The following is an 18,812-nucleotide window of genomic DNA, read 5'->3' on the forward strand; positions in this document are numbered from 1 at the left end:
CCTCCTCCGTGCCGCCCTTTCCTCTTCCTTTTCATTCCCCTTCCTTCCACCGGAAGTGCTCTCCCCGACTCCCGAAGTCAGAACAGGAGACCTTGGAGGTCATTTATTCTCCCCTCTACCATTACATAGAAAAAAACTGGCACAGGGTGGGGGTTGGGGGGGGGGGGGCGCGGCTGGAAATGAGCAGCTCCAGTCTTTGCCCCATATCGTCTTTTCTCCTCTCCCGTCCTTGTTTGCTCTGGTGCTTTTTTCCGGGTCTAGTATGTGCAATCCTCCCTCCCCCAAAAAAACAGTAACTGCTAAAAATGAGGGGTGATTTTATTAGAATCCAGGGATGTCAGCTTTGGGCAGCAGCCGAGGGCAGCTTCACGTAACTCTTCATAGGGGGCAGTGGCCGAATCTTGCGGCCAGCCCAGCCCCCCTTGCGGTGCCATAGCCCGCTGGAAGGCCTCTTGCCTAGCCAGCGGTTCCTCCCAGCCTTGCCGATGACCCTTTTGTTATGATCAACGTTGGATACCCGGCCTACTGTTGCCATGCACGTTTCCAGAACCTGACAGAGAAAACAGATGGAGGAGAATGCATCATGGGGAAAGAGCCTGACATTGTTGACTGCATGACTCTGAGGCTTCTTACACTCACTGAGAGAAGGGAGAGGACAGGAGAAAACCACAGCATAATTGAACCTGACGGCAGGTCCTATGGTAGTTGAAAACAAGAGGCATTGTTCCCTGTCTATTACAGTGTCAAACTGACAGGACATGCCTAGTCACATGGCAGAAAAGGACACACCTAGCTCATGGTAGTTCCCAACATAAAACACCTGGGAACTATCCTGGACAAGAAGGGTACATTCCAAAACTTCCTCCTTTGCTGGTCCTCCCACCTGTACCCACACACACACACCTGCATCTGTCTCTTGGAAGGCAGCTGGATGATGGCCGTCCCATTCACCTTCCGTAGCAGCACACCACATGTCCCTGGGTAAGGGAGAAGGAGCTTTGCCACCCTCCAAAAAGGAAAAGGTAGGAGCAGATTTACAGGGGGACATAACCCATACTCTGCCCTTGCTTTGCCCTTTAGGAGCAGATACAATGAAGCAGGATGCATGCAATGTTTTAAGTCAAGACACATGCACCTCTCCATTCTCATTTTCCTTGTTTTTCCTTCTTTTTCTCTGCCAGTGGACCACATAAGAGTCCAAGGGTTCAGAGAATTGTGACCTCAGGTACTCTTTGGCCTTCCAAATTGTAAGACCCCCAAGCAGCTCATTTCCTCATACCTGCAGCTCGGATATACTGGGCCCCCCGGCCTGGCTCACTCTCCACGTTGTTGATGAGAGTCCCCACAGGCAAGGCCCCAAGAGGATGTGCATCCCCTTCCCGAGCAGCAACTAAAAGACATAATTTCATCAGCACCAGACCCCTTGCATCCTTTGAGCCCATACACGTCTGGTGGCCGTCTCTTACCTGCCATTCGGCCTATGTGATCAGAGTTCAGGATTATATCTCCAGCCTGCATGTTTTCTGTGGCAATGATCCAGCGTTTCCGGCTGCCCCCAGCAACCAGAGCTATGTCTGCTGATCTGTTCAGGGTGAGGGACATATGAGCAGATTATCTAGGCAGCCCTATATCTTCTGAAAAGCCACAGAACAGTCAATCAGCTACACTATCATCATCTCACATCCCAAACTTGCCTACAGGGATCATAGCGGACCACGATGACCTTCTCCTCAAAGGGTCCTGGCTTTGCTTCCAGCTCAGGCCGGAACCGCAGAAAATCAATCATGCGATAACGTTGCTTGTGGCCCCCGCCAATACCATGCACTTGGATTCGGCCTGTGGTCAGGAAAGTGCAGAGACATGACCCAGGTCAGATGATCAGTTCCTAGCAGTGGGAACAGGCCCATTCTGGGCAGAGAGCAATGCTTCCCAACATTATGAGATGAGCAGAAAATGACAAAAAATTTGCATAGCAAATGGTAAACGGGGGTGGGGAAACACCTACATGGAACTTGATAAGAACATAATTATAAGATATTGAAATTACATAAAACTTCCAGACAAAATCTCTACAAATTATTGAATGCTAAAAGTTTATTGAGTGGTGTAAATAGTGCTCAGCTATTGTAAATTTTTTTCATTTTTTTTAATTTTTAAAAATAAAATATTTATTTATTTTTGAGGTGGGGGGGGGGTGATATGAGTGGGGGAGGGGCAGAGAGAGCTGGAGACACAGAATCCGAAGCAGGCTCCAGGCTCTGTGCTGTCAGCACAGGGCCCAATGCAGGGCTCGAACTCACAAGCCATGAGATCATGACCTGAGCCAAAGTTGGACACTTAACTGACTGAACCACCCAGGCACCCCATAAATTTTTGAAAGGCATGAAGAAAAATATAATTAACTTCATGTATATGTCTGGTTTTCTTTAATTACCTAGATAGTCTTTAGGAGCACAGACTACCTTCATGTTGCTTTGTGTTATACTCTTTGTTTCTTACACACCTACTACATGCAAAAGGAGTCCAATAAATTTTTGAATAAATAGGCCTAGGATCCTAACATGTTTTTCAATAAATTCCTCTGCTTTTCAATAAATAGACCTGGGATCCTAACATGTTTTTCCCCTTTAATGCTTAAATCCTTTCTCCCTTGGTCTCACCTGTGTGGTTTCGGCCCCCAGACTTCCTCATCTTCACTGGTGTGATGGTGTACTTGGTACGACTCTTCCAGGACACAAAATTGGCACTAAGGGCCACAGATGTAAGCACTGGGCGGCAGAGGAGCAACAATGAGGAAGAGGGCAGCTGGAGGAGGGTACTGCTTGTCACCTAGAGATAAACAAATCTCTTTACCTTAAAAGGTAACTGAAGAAGCATCGGAGAACCAAGGGTAAAGGAATAGACCAAGTAGCCTACTTCCTTCTAAGAATGTCCCAGACCAGCTGTCCAAAAGCTCCACCCTTTACCCTTGCACAAATACCAGGGTGGAATGTTTATACAGGTGTATGTGTATTGATTATCTCTCCTCATTTGAGGTACTTCTTCAATGGAATATTCTCCCCCTTGGTGCATCTCCTTCCAAATTTGGCTCAAACCTCTCCTTCTGTGGGAAACTCTTCCTTCCCTAAACAACTCCCTTCTCCAAAGCTGGTAACTTTCCCATATCCATGTGCCACCATCAGCACCAATGCCTTTTGCCCCTCTGAATTTATGTTTCTGGGAGTATTTCAGATGTGAATGGAGGGGAAGGGTCATTTCTGTCTTGTTCCCTGCTGTATCCCCAGCATTTCACAGAGTAGGTTGGTTTGGTTTTGATTTTTAGTATGCATCTGCCAAACTCTACCATCACCCAGAAAGGTCCAGAGGAACAAGACTTACAACTTCTCTTTTCTGTGACTCACCAATTGCCCACCAGGAACTTTGAGGATACCTTTACCTTAGCCTCCTAATATTGCTATCTTGCCCTGAATTCTCTGATCTCAGCAATAACTCCTCTTTAATGGTTTAAGAGACCAGGCTTTGAAGCCAGACTGTGTAGCTCCAACAGTTGATGTATGACTTTGGACTGCTGATCAATTTTCTCATACGTAAAATGGTAATGGTAATTACCTTATACAGTGGTTGCAAGGAGTTATTTTTGAGACAGAGGGAGAGTGCGCACAAGCAGGGGAGGGGCAGAGAGACAGAGAGGATCCCAAACGGGCTCCACGCTGTCAGCAGCGAGCCCCATGAGATCACGACCGGAGCCGAATTCGGATGTTTAACAGACTGAGCCACTCAGGCGCCCTAGGAGTTCATTTATTTAAAACATCTATTACTTATGCTTGGCTTATGACTGACACTCAACGTCAGTTATTATTGAAATCTGTACAGTTATCTGTAAGATACTTTCACCTCCAAAATCTCGTCTGAGGAATTCCGTGACCCTGTGGAACAGCCACAATTAGAGAAGAGAAAGCTGAGGCTGATCGTGACTTATCCAACGTCCCAGGCTGGCATGACTCCTGACCAGACTCGCATTCTCCGTCTCCCATCCCAGGGTGCCCACTCCGGCGGCCCAAATAGGAACAGCCTCATTCCGAGATAGGGTGGATTACCTGGGCGGCCGGGAGCAGGCTCGAGCTGAGGGTGGCGACGGCCGGGGGCGTCAGGCTCAGGGAGCCCATAGCGCGAGTCAGTACCCTCAGGGCCATGACGATAGCCAAGCTCCGCGGGGTTCAGCACACCACCGTTTCTTTTAGCCAGGCCGCCTGGCGCCTTTAGATGACGCTAACAAATCCCTGTGCCGTCGCTCTCATGACGTAATGAGGTGGGCAGACAACCCGAGACCAAGGTGAATACACACCTCCTTTCCTCCATGCGCGTGGTCGAAGCCAATCCACGGGCGACCCTTAGGTCGCGTGACTGAGAAGCCCGCTCCGCCCCCGGGAGCCGTCAAAACAATTACCTCGAGCGGCAGCCATGATGAATTTAAAGGGGCAGTACCGGCAAGGGCGGCAGCCAGACCGACAGACTGCGGGTGAGTCCGTGACGGTACCCCCGGGACTGAGGGTTGAGGTCCCGCTACTTCTTTTCCGCACTCCACGACAGATGAACAACCCCCCACCAGCAGATCTCACACAAGTCCAGACAGACTGAAAAACTCCGCCCCCCCCGCGATTCTTCCCGCCCCTCGGCGTCCAGACAGACAGACAGACGGCCTGCCCCGCCCCCTGCTCTACCGACGGACTCATCGACCTCGGGATTCTCAGGTCCCTGGGTCCTCGCTCGTGACGCGGACCTCTGCCGCCCACCCGCACCTCTCCCCCGCGCCCCCGCCCATCTCATTCTGTCCCCACCCTGGGCCCCAGGGCAGGTCGACAGGCTGGGTCACTTCTCCGACAGCTTTCCCAGGCGGGGAGATCAACGCCCAGCGCAGTGTTTCCCTGTAACCCTGCAGCCGCTCTGTAGACCTGCCATTCTTCCCTGCATCATCAGGCATCTGAGAGGCACCCTAAGGTGACTTCTCTCAGAGCCTGTTAGTAGGTGGTCATCACAGAGACAAAGCCATGAAAGTGAATGGGTCAGGAGTGACCAGGTCTTTCTCCTCACCCTTTTCCAGACACGCCCCTTGCCGCAGATCTCAGATCAAGTCTCACTCCCTTCTTGGGAGAAAATAGCTCCCCAGGCCTAGGGTGGGACGTTGGCTCCGGGAAGGAAGAGGGACACACTGGTCGCCTTTGAAGGCCTGTAGGTAGAGAGAGGGAGGGTGCTTGCCCTGAGTAGGGCTCTGTGCCAGGTCCTCTGGGTGGCTGTGAGGTGGTGAGAGAAGGGGTGGGAACGCTGGACTTCTGGACTTTGGGCAGGGCAGATCCTTGTGAGTCCCTGGCTACTGAAAGAGTTTCTTCCGGGCTCTGGCCTGAGCGCCACAGCCGAGGGCTCTGACCTACGGGTAAGAGGACTTCAAAGATGAGAAACAAGGCTCTTTTGAGGAAGTAGGAAAAGAGCCCGACACCTGGAGGGTGGGAAGTATGGGCTGAAGGCCTAGTGGGGAAAGAGGCAGAGTTTACCGGGTTTGGAGATGCTGGCCTTAGCTCTGTGGGTGGCGCAGTCCGAAGACCTGGAGCTTTCTGGGCCCCTCTCATCTGGGTCGTGCAATGAAGGTGCCTTTTTTCCTTCTTCTCTCTCTTCCCTGTAACTTTGAAACCTGTATAGTTTCTATTTTTTGAAACCTCTGCACCATTTTCTTTATATCTCCTGTTTGCTTTAACCTTGTTTCCTTTGCAGCTTTCTCCAGACACCCTCTGTGTTTCCTATAATGCTGTCTCTCATCTGATTCCTTTTCCTATTCCTGACCCAAGCTCTCTTTCCAACAACACTTCCTATTCTCTTCCTAATTTCTAAATCTGTCTGCTAGTTGTCAGTACTTTTGTTCCTTCCATTGTCTTTCTTCATTCAAATCGATTCCTCTCCCTCTCTCTTTCCCACCTTAGCTTTGTGTTTAGTGTTGTAGGCTCCTTTCCCACTGATCACTCTCTCTCCAATTAAACCAGAAGGTCACCCATACTCTCTCTTGTCTCTTCCCTCTAACCAAGGTACTCAGCCTCTCTTTCTCATCTTTACCCCCAATGAGCTCTGTTGTTTCTCCTCAGCCCAGGCAAGGTCCCCGTGGCCAAGATGTCAGGCCTGGTGTTGGGGCAGCGGGATGAGCCTGCAGGGCACAGGCTCAGCCAGGAGGAGATCCTGGGAAGTACCCGGCTGGTGAGTCAAGGGCTAGAGGCCCTACACAGTGAACATCAGGCTGTCCTGCAGAGTCTGTCCCATACCATCGAGTGTCTGCAGCAAGGAGGCCATGAAGAAGGGCTGGTGCATGAGAAGGCTCGGCAGCTGCGACGTTCCATGGAGAACATCGAGCTGGGGCTGAGTGAGGCCCAGGTGAGAGGGAGGAGGTGGTGCAAGTGGCTTTGGGGTCTGATTGGAGTTTTGGGGTCATTTAGGATCTCCTTGTCCTAGATGTTTGCCTTCATTCATTCAGTAAACATGTATTAAGTCCCTTCTTTGTGCCGGGCACAAGTCTTCTGGGCACTGGAGACACATCACTGAACTCAACAGTCAAAAATCTTTGCCATCTCAGAGCTTACATTCTAGCTGGGGGAGGCAGACAATACACAAATAAGTAAATTGTTCTGTATGTCAGAGTGATAATTGCTAAGAAAGAGGGGTAAGAATAAAACAGAGAAGAGGGTTGGGGGATACGGAGAGAAGATACGCCTTTAGATAGCATGGTCAAAGAAAGCCTTCCTGAAAAGGTGGCATTTGAGCAAAGATTTGAAGATGAGGGAATGAGTCATACAATAAATGGGGGAAAATCATGTTAAGCAGAGTGGACAGTACATACAAAGGTCCTGAACTGGAGCCTTCTCGACAAGTTCAATGAGGGACCAGCGTGGCTGCAGGAGAGTGGATGAGGTGAAGCAAAATAGAAATTGAAGTACAAGAGGTAGAATGGTTGGGAGAGAAAGGGACAGATCATGTGAAACTTGAAAGTCATCATAAGGACTTTGTTTTTACTTTGAATGAGATGAAAGCTATTGGAATATATTGAGCAGAGGAGTGATGTGGTCTAGCTTAACATTTTTTTTATAACTTTATTTTTTATTTATTTTTTTTATTTATTTTGAGAGAGAGAGAGAGCATGCAAGTAGGGAAGGGGCAGAGAGAGTAAGAGAGAGCAGGCTCTGCACCACTAGGGCAGAGCCTGATATGGGACTTGAACTCACGAACTGTGAGATCATGACCCGAGTTGAAGTTGGACGCTTAACCAACTGAGCCACCCAAGTGTCCCAAGTCTAGCTTAACATTTAAAAGGTTCGGCTTGGGGCACCTGGGTGGTTCAGTCGGTTAAGCATTGACTCTTGATTTCAGGTCATGATCTCATGGTTTGTGAGATCTCCACTATCAGCACAGAGACTGTTTGGGAAATTCTCTCTCTGTCTCTCTCCCTCTCTCAAAATAAATAAAGCAATATTAAAAAAAAATAAAAGGATCATCTGGCTGCTGGGTTGAGAACAGAGCCTAAGTGAAAAGGGCAGAAACAGAGGCTTGTGAGGAGGCTATCGTAGTCATCCAGATGGGAACTGATGGTGGCCTGGCCCAGGGTGGTGGCTATGGAGCTGGTGAGAGATTGGATTCAGGGTATATTTTGAGGGTAGAGCTACTCAATCCCGCCTCCTGGCTCCTGCCAGTTTTGCTGCCGCCCAGTAGGCTCCCCTTCCACTTATCCCCGACATTCCGATCCAGAGTCGGCACTTACAGGATGTGCCCATCTAGGTGATGCTGGCTTTGGCCAGCCACCTGAGCACAGTGGAGTCGGAGAAACAGAAACTGCGGGCTCAGGTACGGCGGCTGTGTCAGGAGAACCAGTGGCTCCGGGACGAGCTGGCGGGCACCCAGCAGCGGCTGCAGCGTAGTGAACAGGCTGTGGCTCAGCTGGAGGAGGAAAAGAAGCACCTGGAGTTCCTGGGGCAGCTGCGACAGTATGACGAGGACGGGCACACCGCGGTAAGCATGCACAGGCAAGGCTGGCTTCGGGGCAGACAGCTGGGAGTCACTATGGACCTGGGGGCGGTTGCTCCATCTGGTGTAGGGGCCAGCAGTGCTGCACAGCCTGCCCCCACCTGGCAGGATGCAGGTCCTGACACCAACTCCAGACAACAGCAAGGTGGAAACAGTATTCACTCATTCAGTCGACATTTAATTACATGACAGCTATGTATGCCAGGCACTGTGTGCTCTCCTGGGGGTGCAGCAGTGAACAAGGCAGACAGAGTTCTTGCTCTCACAGTTACAGGTTTGGGATGGGGGAAAGGCAGATAAGCACCTGGACAATTCCAATCCAGAATCCTAAGTGCTACAATGAGGGAAAGCATAGCAGAGCCAAGGAAGACCCTCCTAAAATTTGCTCTCAAAATGTGTGAAATTTAACCCTCACTCAACAGTCATTTATTTATCCTTCTGCCTTAGGCAGTGTGAGAGGATGTGTGTAAGGGAGATGTAAAGAACTATAAAAGAGGGCCGCCTGGGTGGCTTAGTGGTGGTTAAGTGTCTGGCTTCAGCTCAGGTCATGATCTCAAGGTCCATGAGTTCAAGCCCCACATTGAGCTCTCTGAGGTTAGTGCAGAGCCTGCTTCAGATCCTCTGTTTCGCTCTCTCTCTGTGCCACCCCTCCACCCCACCACACTCTCTCTTTCTCAAAAATAGACAAACATTAATAATTTTTTAAAAATTTATGTTTATTTATTTTTGAAGGAGAGAGAGAGACAGCACGAATGGGGGAGGGGCAGAGAGAGAGGGAGACACAGAATCCGAAGTTTGAAGCAGGCTCCAGGCTCTGAGCCATCAGTACAGACCCTGATGCAGGGCTTGAACTCACGAGCTGTAAGATGATGACCTGAGCCGAAGTTGCACGCTTAACCAACTGAGCCACCCAGGCGCCCCTAAATAAACACTTTTTTAAAAAAAGATTGGAAAAAAAAGAACTATAAGAGAGAGTTTCTGCCTTCTCAAGCCTATAATATAGCTGTAGGGTCAAGGCTTACACATGAGAACACGTATGTGACAACATAAAGGAGCAAATGCTCAGTGCTGGGTGAATGGTTGTCAGTATGGGAAGAATTCCAAGATTGGTTTGTGGGGGCTGGAATGGCCTGAGAAGGATTCACAGATGGGGTACAGGGATGGATAGGTAAGATTAAGGTTGGATTTTTTTAGCTGAACAGGTTAGGAGTTGGGCTGGATTTTGATGGATGATGATGAGGGGGAGGGAGGAGCTTTCTAGACTAAGGTTGGGTATGTGTCATATATAAGACTCCAGGGCTAGAAAGCTGGCCTGTCCCAGGGAAGTAGGATGATTTGCAAGGGACAGACACATTGGTGAGTCTGGGTGGGAGGGTTGGAGGTGTTTGTACAAGGCTAACATGCCTGGTGGGGCAAAGCAAATTTGCCCATGTGGAAGTAGGTGAGACACTGAGGGTTGAGCACTAAGTCCAGAGTGAGTGGTAGCAGTTGAAGGGCACAAGGCTGAGCTCGACCCTTTGAGTACGTGTCAATAAGATCAGACACACTCCTTGCCCTCAGGAAAGACAGGACAGACATATAATCAGTGTAAACACACAGGGATCAGCACTGGGCTATAATTACAAGAGTTGAGGAGGAGAGGGGTGGAGGCTAAAGAATGAGGATACTTAGAAAGCTCTTAATGTGAAGGAAGGAGATTTACAGACAAGAGCAGTATGAGATTGGCGGACAGATGCTGGCCTTCCCAGAGGCAGAGACATGAACAAGGGTCTTCTCACCTGTCAGTGATTTCATGGGTTAGAGAGGCCCTGAAGAGGCTGCTTGGGGATATCTTGGCCTAGACATGTTGCTTCTTCCCTTCCAGGAAGAGAAGGAGGGTGATGCCACCAAGGATTCCCTGGATGATCTCTTCCCCAATGAGGAGGAAGAAGACCCCAGCAATGGCTGTGAGTCTGCCTCTGGAGCTAGAGGGTGAAGGGGGGCAGCAGAGGGCTGGTCCCAGCTGTGGCCTGCCTTGCATACAGGATACTCACCTTCCAGAAATAGGTTCTGCACTTTCCCTGGATATAGGGCAGGGACTGGGCTAGTGCTTTGATTTCCTCAGCCTCCCCATTATTCATCAACACTTAAACACTTCATGTGTACTGGGCACTATGGTAGGCACTAGGGATACCAAGTTGAGAGTGATGGAGTTCTCGCCAGTAAGGAGCTCATAGTTGAATGGGATAATGACCCTGGAGTCATGGAAGAGCATGAACTCCTCAAGGGAAAGAACCAGGTCTTATTATTGTATCCCTGACACAGCCCCTGGCTTATCCTGGTTGAGTAAGTTTTTTCGAATGAATGAATTAGTGGGTGAACAAGTTGGTTTGTGAGGGGCCCAGGTAGAAGGGAGTGGGCAAAGGAATAGCAGGTTGAGGTGGGTCTTAGGAGAAGGCCTGGTGAGGGGTGGGCACAGGCACGCAACAAGACATGGAGAGGACAGACGGCAAAGGGGAGAAGAAGAGTGCCCTGAGGAAATCTCCTGTTCAATGTCTGCGATGGTTAGTGTCCCGTGGCCAAGGTGCCCAGCACAGCGGATATGAGATCCCAGCGAGGTTACGGACACTGCACAACTTGGTGATCCAGTATGCTGCCCAGGGTCGCTATGAGGTGGCTGTGCCTCTCTGCAAGCAGGCACTGGAGGACTTGGAACGCACATCTGGCCGCGGCCACCCTGATGTTGCGACCATGCTCAACATCCTTGCTTTGGTGTATCGGTGAGTCCTGGCCTCTTCCTCTCCCAAGTCAGCCTCCAGATTCACATGTTGAGCCACCTTTGGCTCCCCATTCCTCCTCTCCACAGGGTACCTCTTCTCACTGCTGGGTCTCCTAAGTGACCCACTAGGGGCCTTCTCTTGCACCAGCACTCTTGTTCTTTCTGTACCTGAGCCCTTGACCTCAGAGACACTCATCTCTCAGGCTCTTTGCTTCTCTATTCTCTCCTTTGGGGAGGGTCTCTTTCCCTCTCTTTTTCCATCTCTTGCATCCTATAGCTTGTCTCCACTTGGTGTGGCAGTGTTCTGCATCCAAGGATAGGTGTGTTGGTGAGCTCTCGCTGCTTACCCCAGGCTTCCTGTCTCCTTGTGGGGGCCCCAATCCCTAAACATACCTCCATATTCCTAAAGGGAAGGAAGGAAGAAGATGGCTTGGGTCAGAGTTTGGGGTAACCCCTTGTTACTTCTCTCCTCTTCCAGGGACCAGAATAAGTATAAGGAAGCTGCCCACCTGCTGAATGATGCCCTCAGCATCCGGGAGAGCACCCTGGGCCGGGACCACCCTGCAGTCAGTATTCCTTGTCCTCCTTGCTCCATGCTATTTTGGCTTCCCTTAGTTTGTTTATCTGCTGCCCTCAGCCCACTCACTAGGGGTGCTCAGGGAAGAGGCATGAGGGCTCCATTCTTCCAGGACTCTCTGCTAAGGCCAGTGGTTCTCAACTCTCTGAGACCCAATGACTTGATCTTTTTATTTTTTTATTTTTTTTAATGTTTATTTATTTTTGAGAGAGTGAGACAGAGCATGAGCAGGGGAGGGGCAGAGAGAGGGGGAGATACAGAATCGGAAGCAGACTCCAGGCTCTGAGCCATCAGCACAGAGCCTGACGTGGGGCTCGAACCACAAACTGTGAGATCATGACCTGAGCCAAAGTCAGATGCTCAACAGACTGAGCCACCCAGGCGCCCCCCAATGACTCCATCTTATAACAAGTATTTTCCTGAAGCATAATTCATAGATGGTATAAATGACCTACACATACAATTCCAAAAAGTATTCAGTGAGATTGGGCCACATAGGGCTCTATGCAGAGCCTGCTTGGGATTCTCCCTTTCTCTCTCTCTGTCCCTCTCCCACATGTGCACACGTGCTCTTTCTCTCTCTCTCTCAAAAGAAAGAAATAAACTTAAAAAAAAAATAGAATGAGGAAAGTAACTTACAATAAAATAATATATAGTATACATCACAATGAAATGAAAATGTAACATGGTAACAGTTTTACTGAGTACAACCATGCAAGAAAATATACTATATGATTTACCTATAATTTAATATAATGTATAACTTTAGATTTAGAAAATGTATAAGACCAGTAAGACATTTTATATAAGAAGTACTAAAAAAATGACAGAGCAGGGGTGCCTGGCTGGCTCAGTCAGAAAAGCATGCAACTCTTGATCTTGAGGCCTATGCCCCATATTGGGTGTAGAGATTACTAAAAACATAGATAAATAAAATTTTTAAAAAATAACAGAGCAGAAGTATTGGTGGGTACGAGACTAAGATCCAGTGTTAGACTAACAACAGGCCAGATTTATTCGTACCTGATAAGAAAAAGAGAGAAATAACCTTAAGTAGGGATAACATGCCAAGACAAATGATCAATTGTAACAGTGGAGAAAATGAGAAGGTATTTTTGCAAATGCGCTGTGTGAAAATAATTGCCTATGTTACAACATGTGATAGGCACAGATGATGTCACTCGGAAAACATAGCTCCTATCTTGATATCTCGCTAAGTGTCAACAGCTTACAGCGTTTGACTGTCTGGGAGGACATTCCAAAGTTAACAGAGCTGTCCCACACGCGCTGAACATCCTTGGCTTCCCACAGATAATAGTGCCCCCAATCTTTATGGCAACCAAAAACCCTACAAAACCTCACCTACAGAAATATCTAAAAATCCCCCTAGAGGGCGATACCACTCCCAGAGAGGACCTCAGAACCTCCAGTTCAGTTGCTTCTCCCCGCTGTCGCCTCTGGCTAGGACAGCAGAGTCCAATTCTTTTGGGAGTTGTGCAGTGTGGGGCCCTGTTGTGTGGGAGGAGGAGGAACTCCAATGTTCCAGGTCCCTGAAAGCACCGATGCTGAGAGGACGGGCCTGTCTTCCTAGGTGGCTGCCACACTCAACAATCTGGCTGTGCTCTATGGCAAGAGGGGCAAATACAAGGAGGCGGAGCCACTGTGCCAACGTGCACTGGAGATTCGAGAAAAGGTGCCTGTGCTCGCTCACTGTTCCCTGCTGCGGTGACCCTTCCTCCGTCATCTCTCTTCCAGATTACCCTCCTCAGTCACTCCTTTTCTCAACCCCCCATCTCTGCCTCTTCCCTCCTGTCATTTCCTCCCCCTTGCTCCCCAGGTAGGCATGTGCACACACGGTTATACACCCCCCCCCCCCCCCAGTCATTAGCCATCTTTCACTCCTTTACTCCCCTCCAGGTCCTAGGCACTGACCACCCAGATGTGGCAAAGCAGCTGAACAACCTGGCCCTGTTGTGCCAAAACCAGGGCAAGTACGAGGCCGTGGAGCGCTATTACCGGCGGGCACTGGCCATCTATGAGGGGCAGCTGGGGCCGGACAACCCTAACGTAGCCCGGACCAAGAACAACCTGGTGAGGGAGGAAGGGATGAAGTCCTTGGAGAGAGGGGAAGGGAGAGCACCATACTGTGGTACACGAACCTTGTCATCTTTGTGTGTCTGGGGCTGACTTTGGGCTGAGGGATCTGCCTCATTCCAGTGGGAAGGCGAAGTCCCCTAACCTCCTGGGAGTGGAATGAGAACACCCTTGACCCTGCGGCTAGAAAAGGAAGTGTGAAGAGGATCTCTGGGGAAGGTCATAAAGAGACCAAGAAGTGGAAATCCCTGAGCCTTGCTGAGACTTTGTCTCTGTCCTGTGTTTTTGCCTTTCTGCCTGCAGGCTTCCTGTTACTTGAAACAGGGCAAATATGCTGAGGCTGAGACGCTCTACAAAGAGATCCTGACCCGGGCCCACCTGCAGGAGTTTGGGTCTGTGGACGGTGAGTGGGTTGGCCCCGGGGAGAGGGGGAGCTGAAGGGTGGAAAAGAAATGCAGACCACAGGTGGGGGGTTAGGCCCTAGTGGTTCCCAGGCAGAGCCAAACCCCTTTAGTCCAGCTTTAGTCCAGCTGCTGGGTGTCTGGGTCCTGGCTCCCCCCCATACTGTCTAGCTCTGTTCTCTAACCTTACCACTCCATCCTGTGTACCCCTAGATGACCACAAGCCCATCTGGATGCATGCAGAGGAGCGGGAGGAAATGAGCAAAGTGAGTGCGGGGCCCATCCTGGGGAGCCCGAGGCTGCCAGGGCCTCTGGCTTACTCCTTGCACTAGCCCAGCGCCTGACTTACTTCCCACCTGAGCACCGGCCGCAGATGCAGGGTGCCTCCCCCAGCCCAGCCTGCACCCGAGCTGCTTGCACCCCAGCATCCCTGTGCTTTCATCTCTGGCTTCCCCTCCCCTCTGTTCTGCAGAGCCGGCACCGAGAGGGCGGCACACCCTATACTGAGTACGGAGGCTGGTACAAGGCCTGCAAAGTGAGCAGGTGAGCTGCCACGGAGAAGCTGTCTTGGCCTCTGACACTCTCCATCCGAGACCTGATCCTGGCCTCTGGGGCCTTTTCCCTTCTTCCCTTTGACCTTCCCTTGGCCTTAGCTCCGCCCCTTCTCTCTCTCTCTCTCTCTCTCTCTCTCTCTCTCTCTCGTTCCTTTTCTGAATCCATCTTTACTTCCTTCCCACAGCCCCACAGTAAACACCACTCTGAGAAACCTGGGAGCTCTGTACAGGCGCCAGGGAAAGCTGGAGGCAGCCGAGACCCTAGAAGAATGTGCCCTGCGCTCCCAGAAACAGGTCGGTGACCAGGAGGGGATAGGGGAAGGAGGTCCGGAAGGTAGGCCCTGGGGATGGGGGACCACTGACACTTCTTGTGAATCTCAGAAGATTAAGAGGAGAGGCTGAGGAGGAAGCCGAGAAAAGGAAGGTGAGACACTCTGTGGTTGTGGTTGTTTTTTAAGTGTGTTCTCACCTTTCACCTGCCCTTTATAGTCAGGACTCCAAGTTCGAGGTTCATATCACTAAATGGGACTATTGTGAGGGAAGCTGTGTGGGGCGCCTGGGTGGCTCAGTTGGTTTAGTGTCTAACTCTTGGTTTTGGCTCAGGTCATGATCTCACAGTTCGTATGATTGAGCCCTGCATTGGGCTCTGTGTTGACAGCACAGAGTCTGTTTGGGAAAAAAAGCAGACTTAGGAAAAAAAAAAAAAGGAAACCACGTCCTTTCACAATTTGAAGAATCTACTGAGGAGGGGCATAGGTGGTGTGAGTGAGGGAGTTGATGTTGAGGGGAGCCCAAAGTCAGAGTTTCTCAAATTGTGGGTTGTGACTCATTAGTGTGTTTTTTTAAAAATTTTTTTAGTGTTTATTTTTGAGAATGAGAGAGACAGAGTGCAAGCAGGGGAGGGGCAGAGAGAGAGGGAGACACAGAATCTGAAGCAGGCTCCGGCCTCTAAGCTGTCAGCACAGAGCCCCAGGTGGGGCTTGAGCTCACAGAGCGCGAGATCATGACCTGAGCTGATGTCGACCTGAGATCATGACCGACTGAGCCACCCAGGCACCCCTCATTAGTGTTTTTTTTCTTTTAAAGTTTATTTATTTATTTTGAGAGAGTGTGTGGGGGGGAGGGGCAGAGAGAGAAAGAGAATCCCAAGCAGGCTCTGCACTGTCAGCATGGAAACAAATGTGGGGTTTGAACCCATGAACCATGAGATCACGACCCAAGCCAAAATCAAGAGTCACTCAGTCAACTGAGCTACCCAGGTGCCCCTCATTAGTGGGTTTTGAAATCAATTCAGTGTGGGCCATAGTTAAAATACGTACGTATCTCTATGTAGGAATGCATTGCAAAGAGAAAAGGTGAGTATCTTTCCAGTATGTGTATACTAGGACATCACAAGGGAATATGTTTTCTTTATTGGGGCCAATGGTGAAAAAAATTTGAAAGCCCCATCCTGAGTAGTTAAGGAGTTCAGAGTCCCAGCTCCTTCCTTTTCCTTCCAGGGTACTGACCCTATCAGTCAGACCAAGGTGGCTGAGCTACTTGGGGAAGGTGACAGTGGAAGGACCTCCCAGGAGGGCTCTGGGGGCAGCGTGAAATATGAAGGAGGTGAAGATGCTTCTGTGGCTGTGGAGTGGTCAGGGGTGAGTCTCATTATTGCCCTTTGATTTCTCCTGCTCCCTCCTGCTGGTGGTGGTGAGAGGCTCTGGGCCTGCCCATGTAGGACATGAGCACACGTTGTCCACATTCAAGTTCAGTTAACCAATCCCTTTCATGGGTATCTGCAAGCCATCTATGATGAGGCTCTTGTTTTCAATCACTAGGCTTTTGGGGGAGGCGGGATGCGTGCTGAATAAATGGCGGCAGTAGACTCAGAAGCCAGTCTGCATAGGATCTCCTTAGCTTCTGTTCCCCACCCCCTCTCTGCCAGGATGGCAGTGGGACCCTGCAGAGGAGTGGTTCTCTGGGCAAGATCCGGGATGTGCTTCGTAGAAGCAGTGAACTCCTGGTGAGGAAGCTCCAGGGGACTGAGCCTCGGCCCTCCAGGTACACAGAGAGACTGAGAAACGGTAAAGCAGACCAGTAAGCCCTTGCCTCCAGCTCCTCTTGGCCCCTTGTCTCTGGAGAAGTGTCTTGAAGAGAAACATGGAGGAGGTCAATGGGATGGCCATGGAGAAAGAGTTTGGGAAAAATGGGTGCCCCAGTATTCAGGAAAAGTGTCTGAGGAGATGCTGGTTATGGATAAAGATAAGAGAGTGTGTATGTGTGTGTGTGTGTGGGGGGGGGGGTCAAATGGTGGGGAGGCAGTGATTTGACATGTGTGGCAGTACCCAAGAGGCCCACAGTGTTAGGGCCACTAATGGGGAAGAGAAGAGGCCAAGAGGCCTCAGTTCTTTCTTTTTGCATTGTAGCAGCAACATGAAGCGGGCAGCCTCCTTAAATTATCTGAATCAACCCAGTGCAGCACCCCTCCAGGTGAGAGCAGCACTCGTGAGCATATTGGTGGATAAGCGCGAAAGGGTAGCCGTGGATCAAGGGAGCAGCAGTTAGAGAAGAGTAGAGAATCCTTTGGGGTGAAGACTCCAGCCAGGGAATTGGAGTTGGGCAGATGAAAATCAAGCAGACAGCTTGTAGAGGGTGGTGACCACCAAGGGACAGTTTGGGGCCAGAAATGGCAGCAAATAAATTAATCAGGAAAGGAACAGGAAGTGATGTTCTCTAAACTGGTACTTTGGAATTATTAATAATTCAAGAATGATTTGGGGATACTAATTGCTTTTCCTCCTGCAGCCACCATATTCTTCACCTTGGGGACTCAGTAGCAGATGATAAGGGAAAAAGAAAAAAAGTATTAAATTATCTACATTTAAGACAGCAATAATGACTTTTTTTTTTTTTTTTTTTTTTTTTTTTTTGAGAGAGAGAGACAGAGACAGAGCACAGGTTGGGGAGGAACAGAGGGAGAGGGAGACACAGAATCTGAAGCAGGCTCCAGGCTCCGAGCCGTCAGCACAGAGTCCGATGCGGGGCTCGAACTCACAAGCAGTGAGATCATGACCTGAGCCGAAGTCGGACAGACGCCTAACTGACTGAGCCACTCAGGCGCCCCAATAATGACATTTTAATGGGAAGAGACTATTTGTATCAACACATTCAAAGTATATGCTGATGTTCATGTGGCTCTTCCCAGTGTTTTCTCCACCAGATTGTGGCCTTCTTGAAAATCCTAGAAAAGGCTAAATCTGAACTGAGTCACAGAGCTTGGGACTGAGGTTACAGGCTCCGTCCTAGGTCTACAGATACACTGCAGCCATAAAATGGATAGACTCCAGGGGACAGTCTTTGTGAGGCTGAGGTCCCTGGGCTGATGGCATGATGTTGTCTGTTTCAGGTCTCCCGGGGCCTCAGTGCCAGCACCACCGACCTCTCTTCAAGCAGCTGACATTCAACCCAGCCACCAGGTCTGCTGGGTCTCCCCCCAGACAGCCCTCTCAGCATTCCCTATTGCTCCTGGCTCTTCCAGCCCCAAGGTGGGACAGTGAAGGGAGAGCAGTTAACCAGAAGATTGCTGCTGCCCTAGGGTCTTGGCTCCCTCCTCAGGAATCTGCCTCAGGAAGGACCCTCAGGACATCCTCTCCCCGTAGCCCTCTAGAGTAGCTAGCTCTGAGGCCCCCAAGATGCATAAGGAGCAGGTATGCATCTCAGAGATGGAGCCTGCTGCTGGCTTTTCTGTCAGAGGGATGGGGCTGGCCAGCCAGGCTGCCTTGATCTGGCCTCTCTTGTTCCCTCTGCTGCCTCACTTCAGGTCCGTGTATTTCACTTTTCTTAAATAAAAGAATCAGGTAACCATTTTGCCACTTGAGTCCTGACCGAAGAGAGTATGGAGCAAGGGTTGTGTGGGGGCCCTTCACAGAAGGGCAACGGGCAGTGATGGATGGGGCAACACAAGAAGTGTTGATTCTTGGATCTCTCCTCTCTTCTCTTCCCTTGTTTGTATCCTCTCCAGCAGGGCCTGCAGGAAGGCATCTGGGGGATGGGGGAGGAGGCCCACAACCCAAGAAGAAGGTGCTATGGACTGGGTTGTCAGGGACATGTGGTGGCCATGTGGCAGGACCCTGGAGTCCTGGCGCCACTGCTCCGGGCCTGTGAGGCCCTCTGTGGCTGCCCCTCCTCCTCCCAGCTGCTTGGGGGAAGGGAGGTCTAAGCAGGCCTGGGGGGCCCTCCCGAGCCAGAGGGGGATGAAGCACTCACTATCCATCCCCTCTCAGCATATCCTGGAGGCCTGAGCAGCAGCTGGGGCCCATCTTCTAAAGCTTGACTCTTCCTGACCCGCCTCCTACACCCCTTGCTGCTTTCACAACAAAGAAAGAATGTGG

The 18,812-nt window shown here is 50.4% G+C and overlaps 2 protein-coding genes across 4 annotated transcripts; one reads left to right on the plus strand and one right to left on the minus strand.

Moving 5' to 3' along the window:
- Positions 1–300: 300 nt before the first annotated feature.
- Positions 301–4,335, minus strand: MRPL2 (mitochondrial ribosomal protein L2). The gene is made up of 7 exons (XM_047860856.1): positions 4,098–4,335; positions 2,661–2,829; positions 1,695–1,836; positions 1,467–1,582; positions 1,280–1,390; positions 904–977; positions 301–550 (listed from the first exon to the last, which is right to left on the minus strand). The coding sequence occupies exons 1-7, from the start codon at positions 4,191–4,193 to the stop codon at positions 338–340; spliced, it is 921 nt and encodes a 306-aa protein (XP_047716812.1). The 5' UTR covers positions 4,194–4,335; the 3' UTR covers positions 301–337.
- A 99-nt stretch (positions 4,336–4,434) lies between these two features.
- KLC4 (kinesin light chain 4) lies at positions 4,435–18,298 on the plus strand. 3 transcript variants are annotated; one of them, XM_047860853.1, is made up of 16 exons: positions 4,435–4,519; positions 4,613–6,414; positions 7,810–8,040; positions 9,920–10,001; positions 10,604–10,814; positions 11,292–11,379; positions 12,982–13,083; positions 13,308–13,481; positions 13,788–13,887; positions 14,099–14,151; positions 14,358–14,428; positions 14,625–14,733; positions 15,939–16,079; positions 16,367–16,482; positions 16,848–16,911; positions 17,828–18,298. In XM_047860853.1, the coding sequence occupies exons 2-16, from the start codon at positions 6,157–6,159 to the stop codon at positions 17,876–17,878; spliced, it is 1,851 nt and encodes a 616-aa protein (XP_047716809.1). In that variant the 5' UTR covers positions 4,435–4,519; positions 4,613–6,156; the 3' UTR covers positions 17,879–18,298. The 3 variants fall into 3 exon arrangements, with proteins under 3 accessions (XP_047716809.1, XP_047716810.1, XP_047716811.1); XM_047860854.1 differs by having other exon boundaries at positions 4,449–5,431; positions 6,132–6,414; XM_047860855.1 differs by having other exon boundaries at positions 4,477–4,519; positions 6,132–6,414.
- Positions 18,299–18,812: the final 514 nt, after the last annotated feature.

This window comes from Prionailurus viverrinus, chromosome B2 (genome assembly GCF_022837055.1).
Source record: "Prionailurus viverrinus isolate Anna chromosome B2, UM_Priviv_1.0, whole genome shotgun sequence".
Taxonomy (NCBI): domain Eukaryota; kingdom Metazoa; phylum Chordata; class Mammalia; order Carnivora; family Felidae; genus Prionailurus; species Prionailurus viverrinus.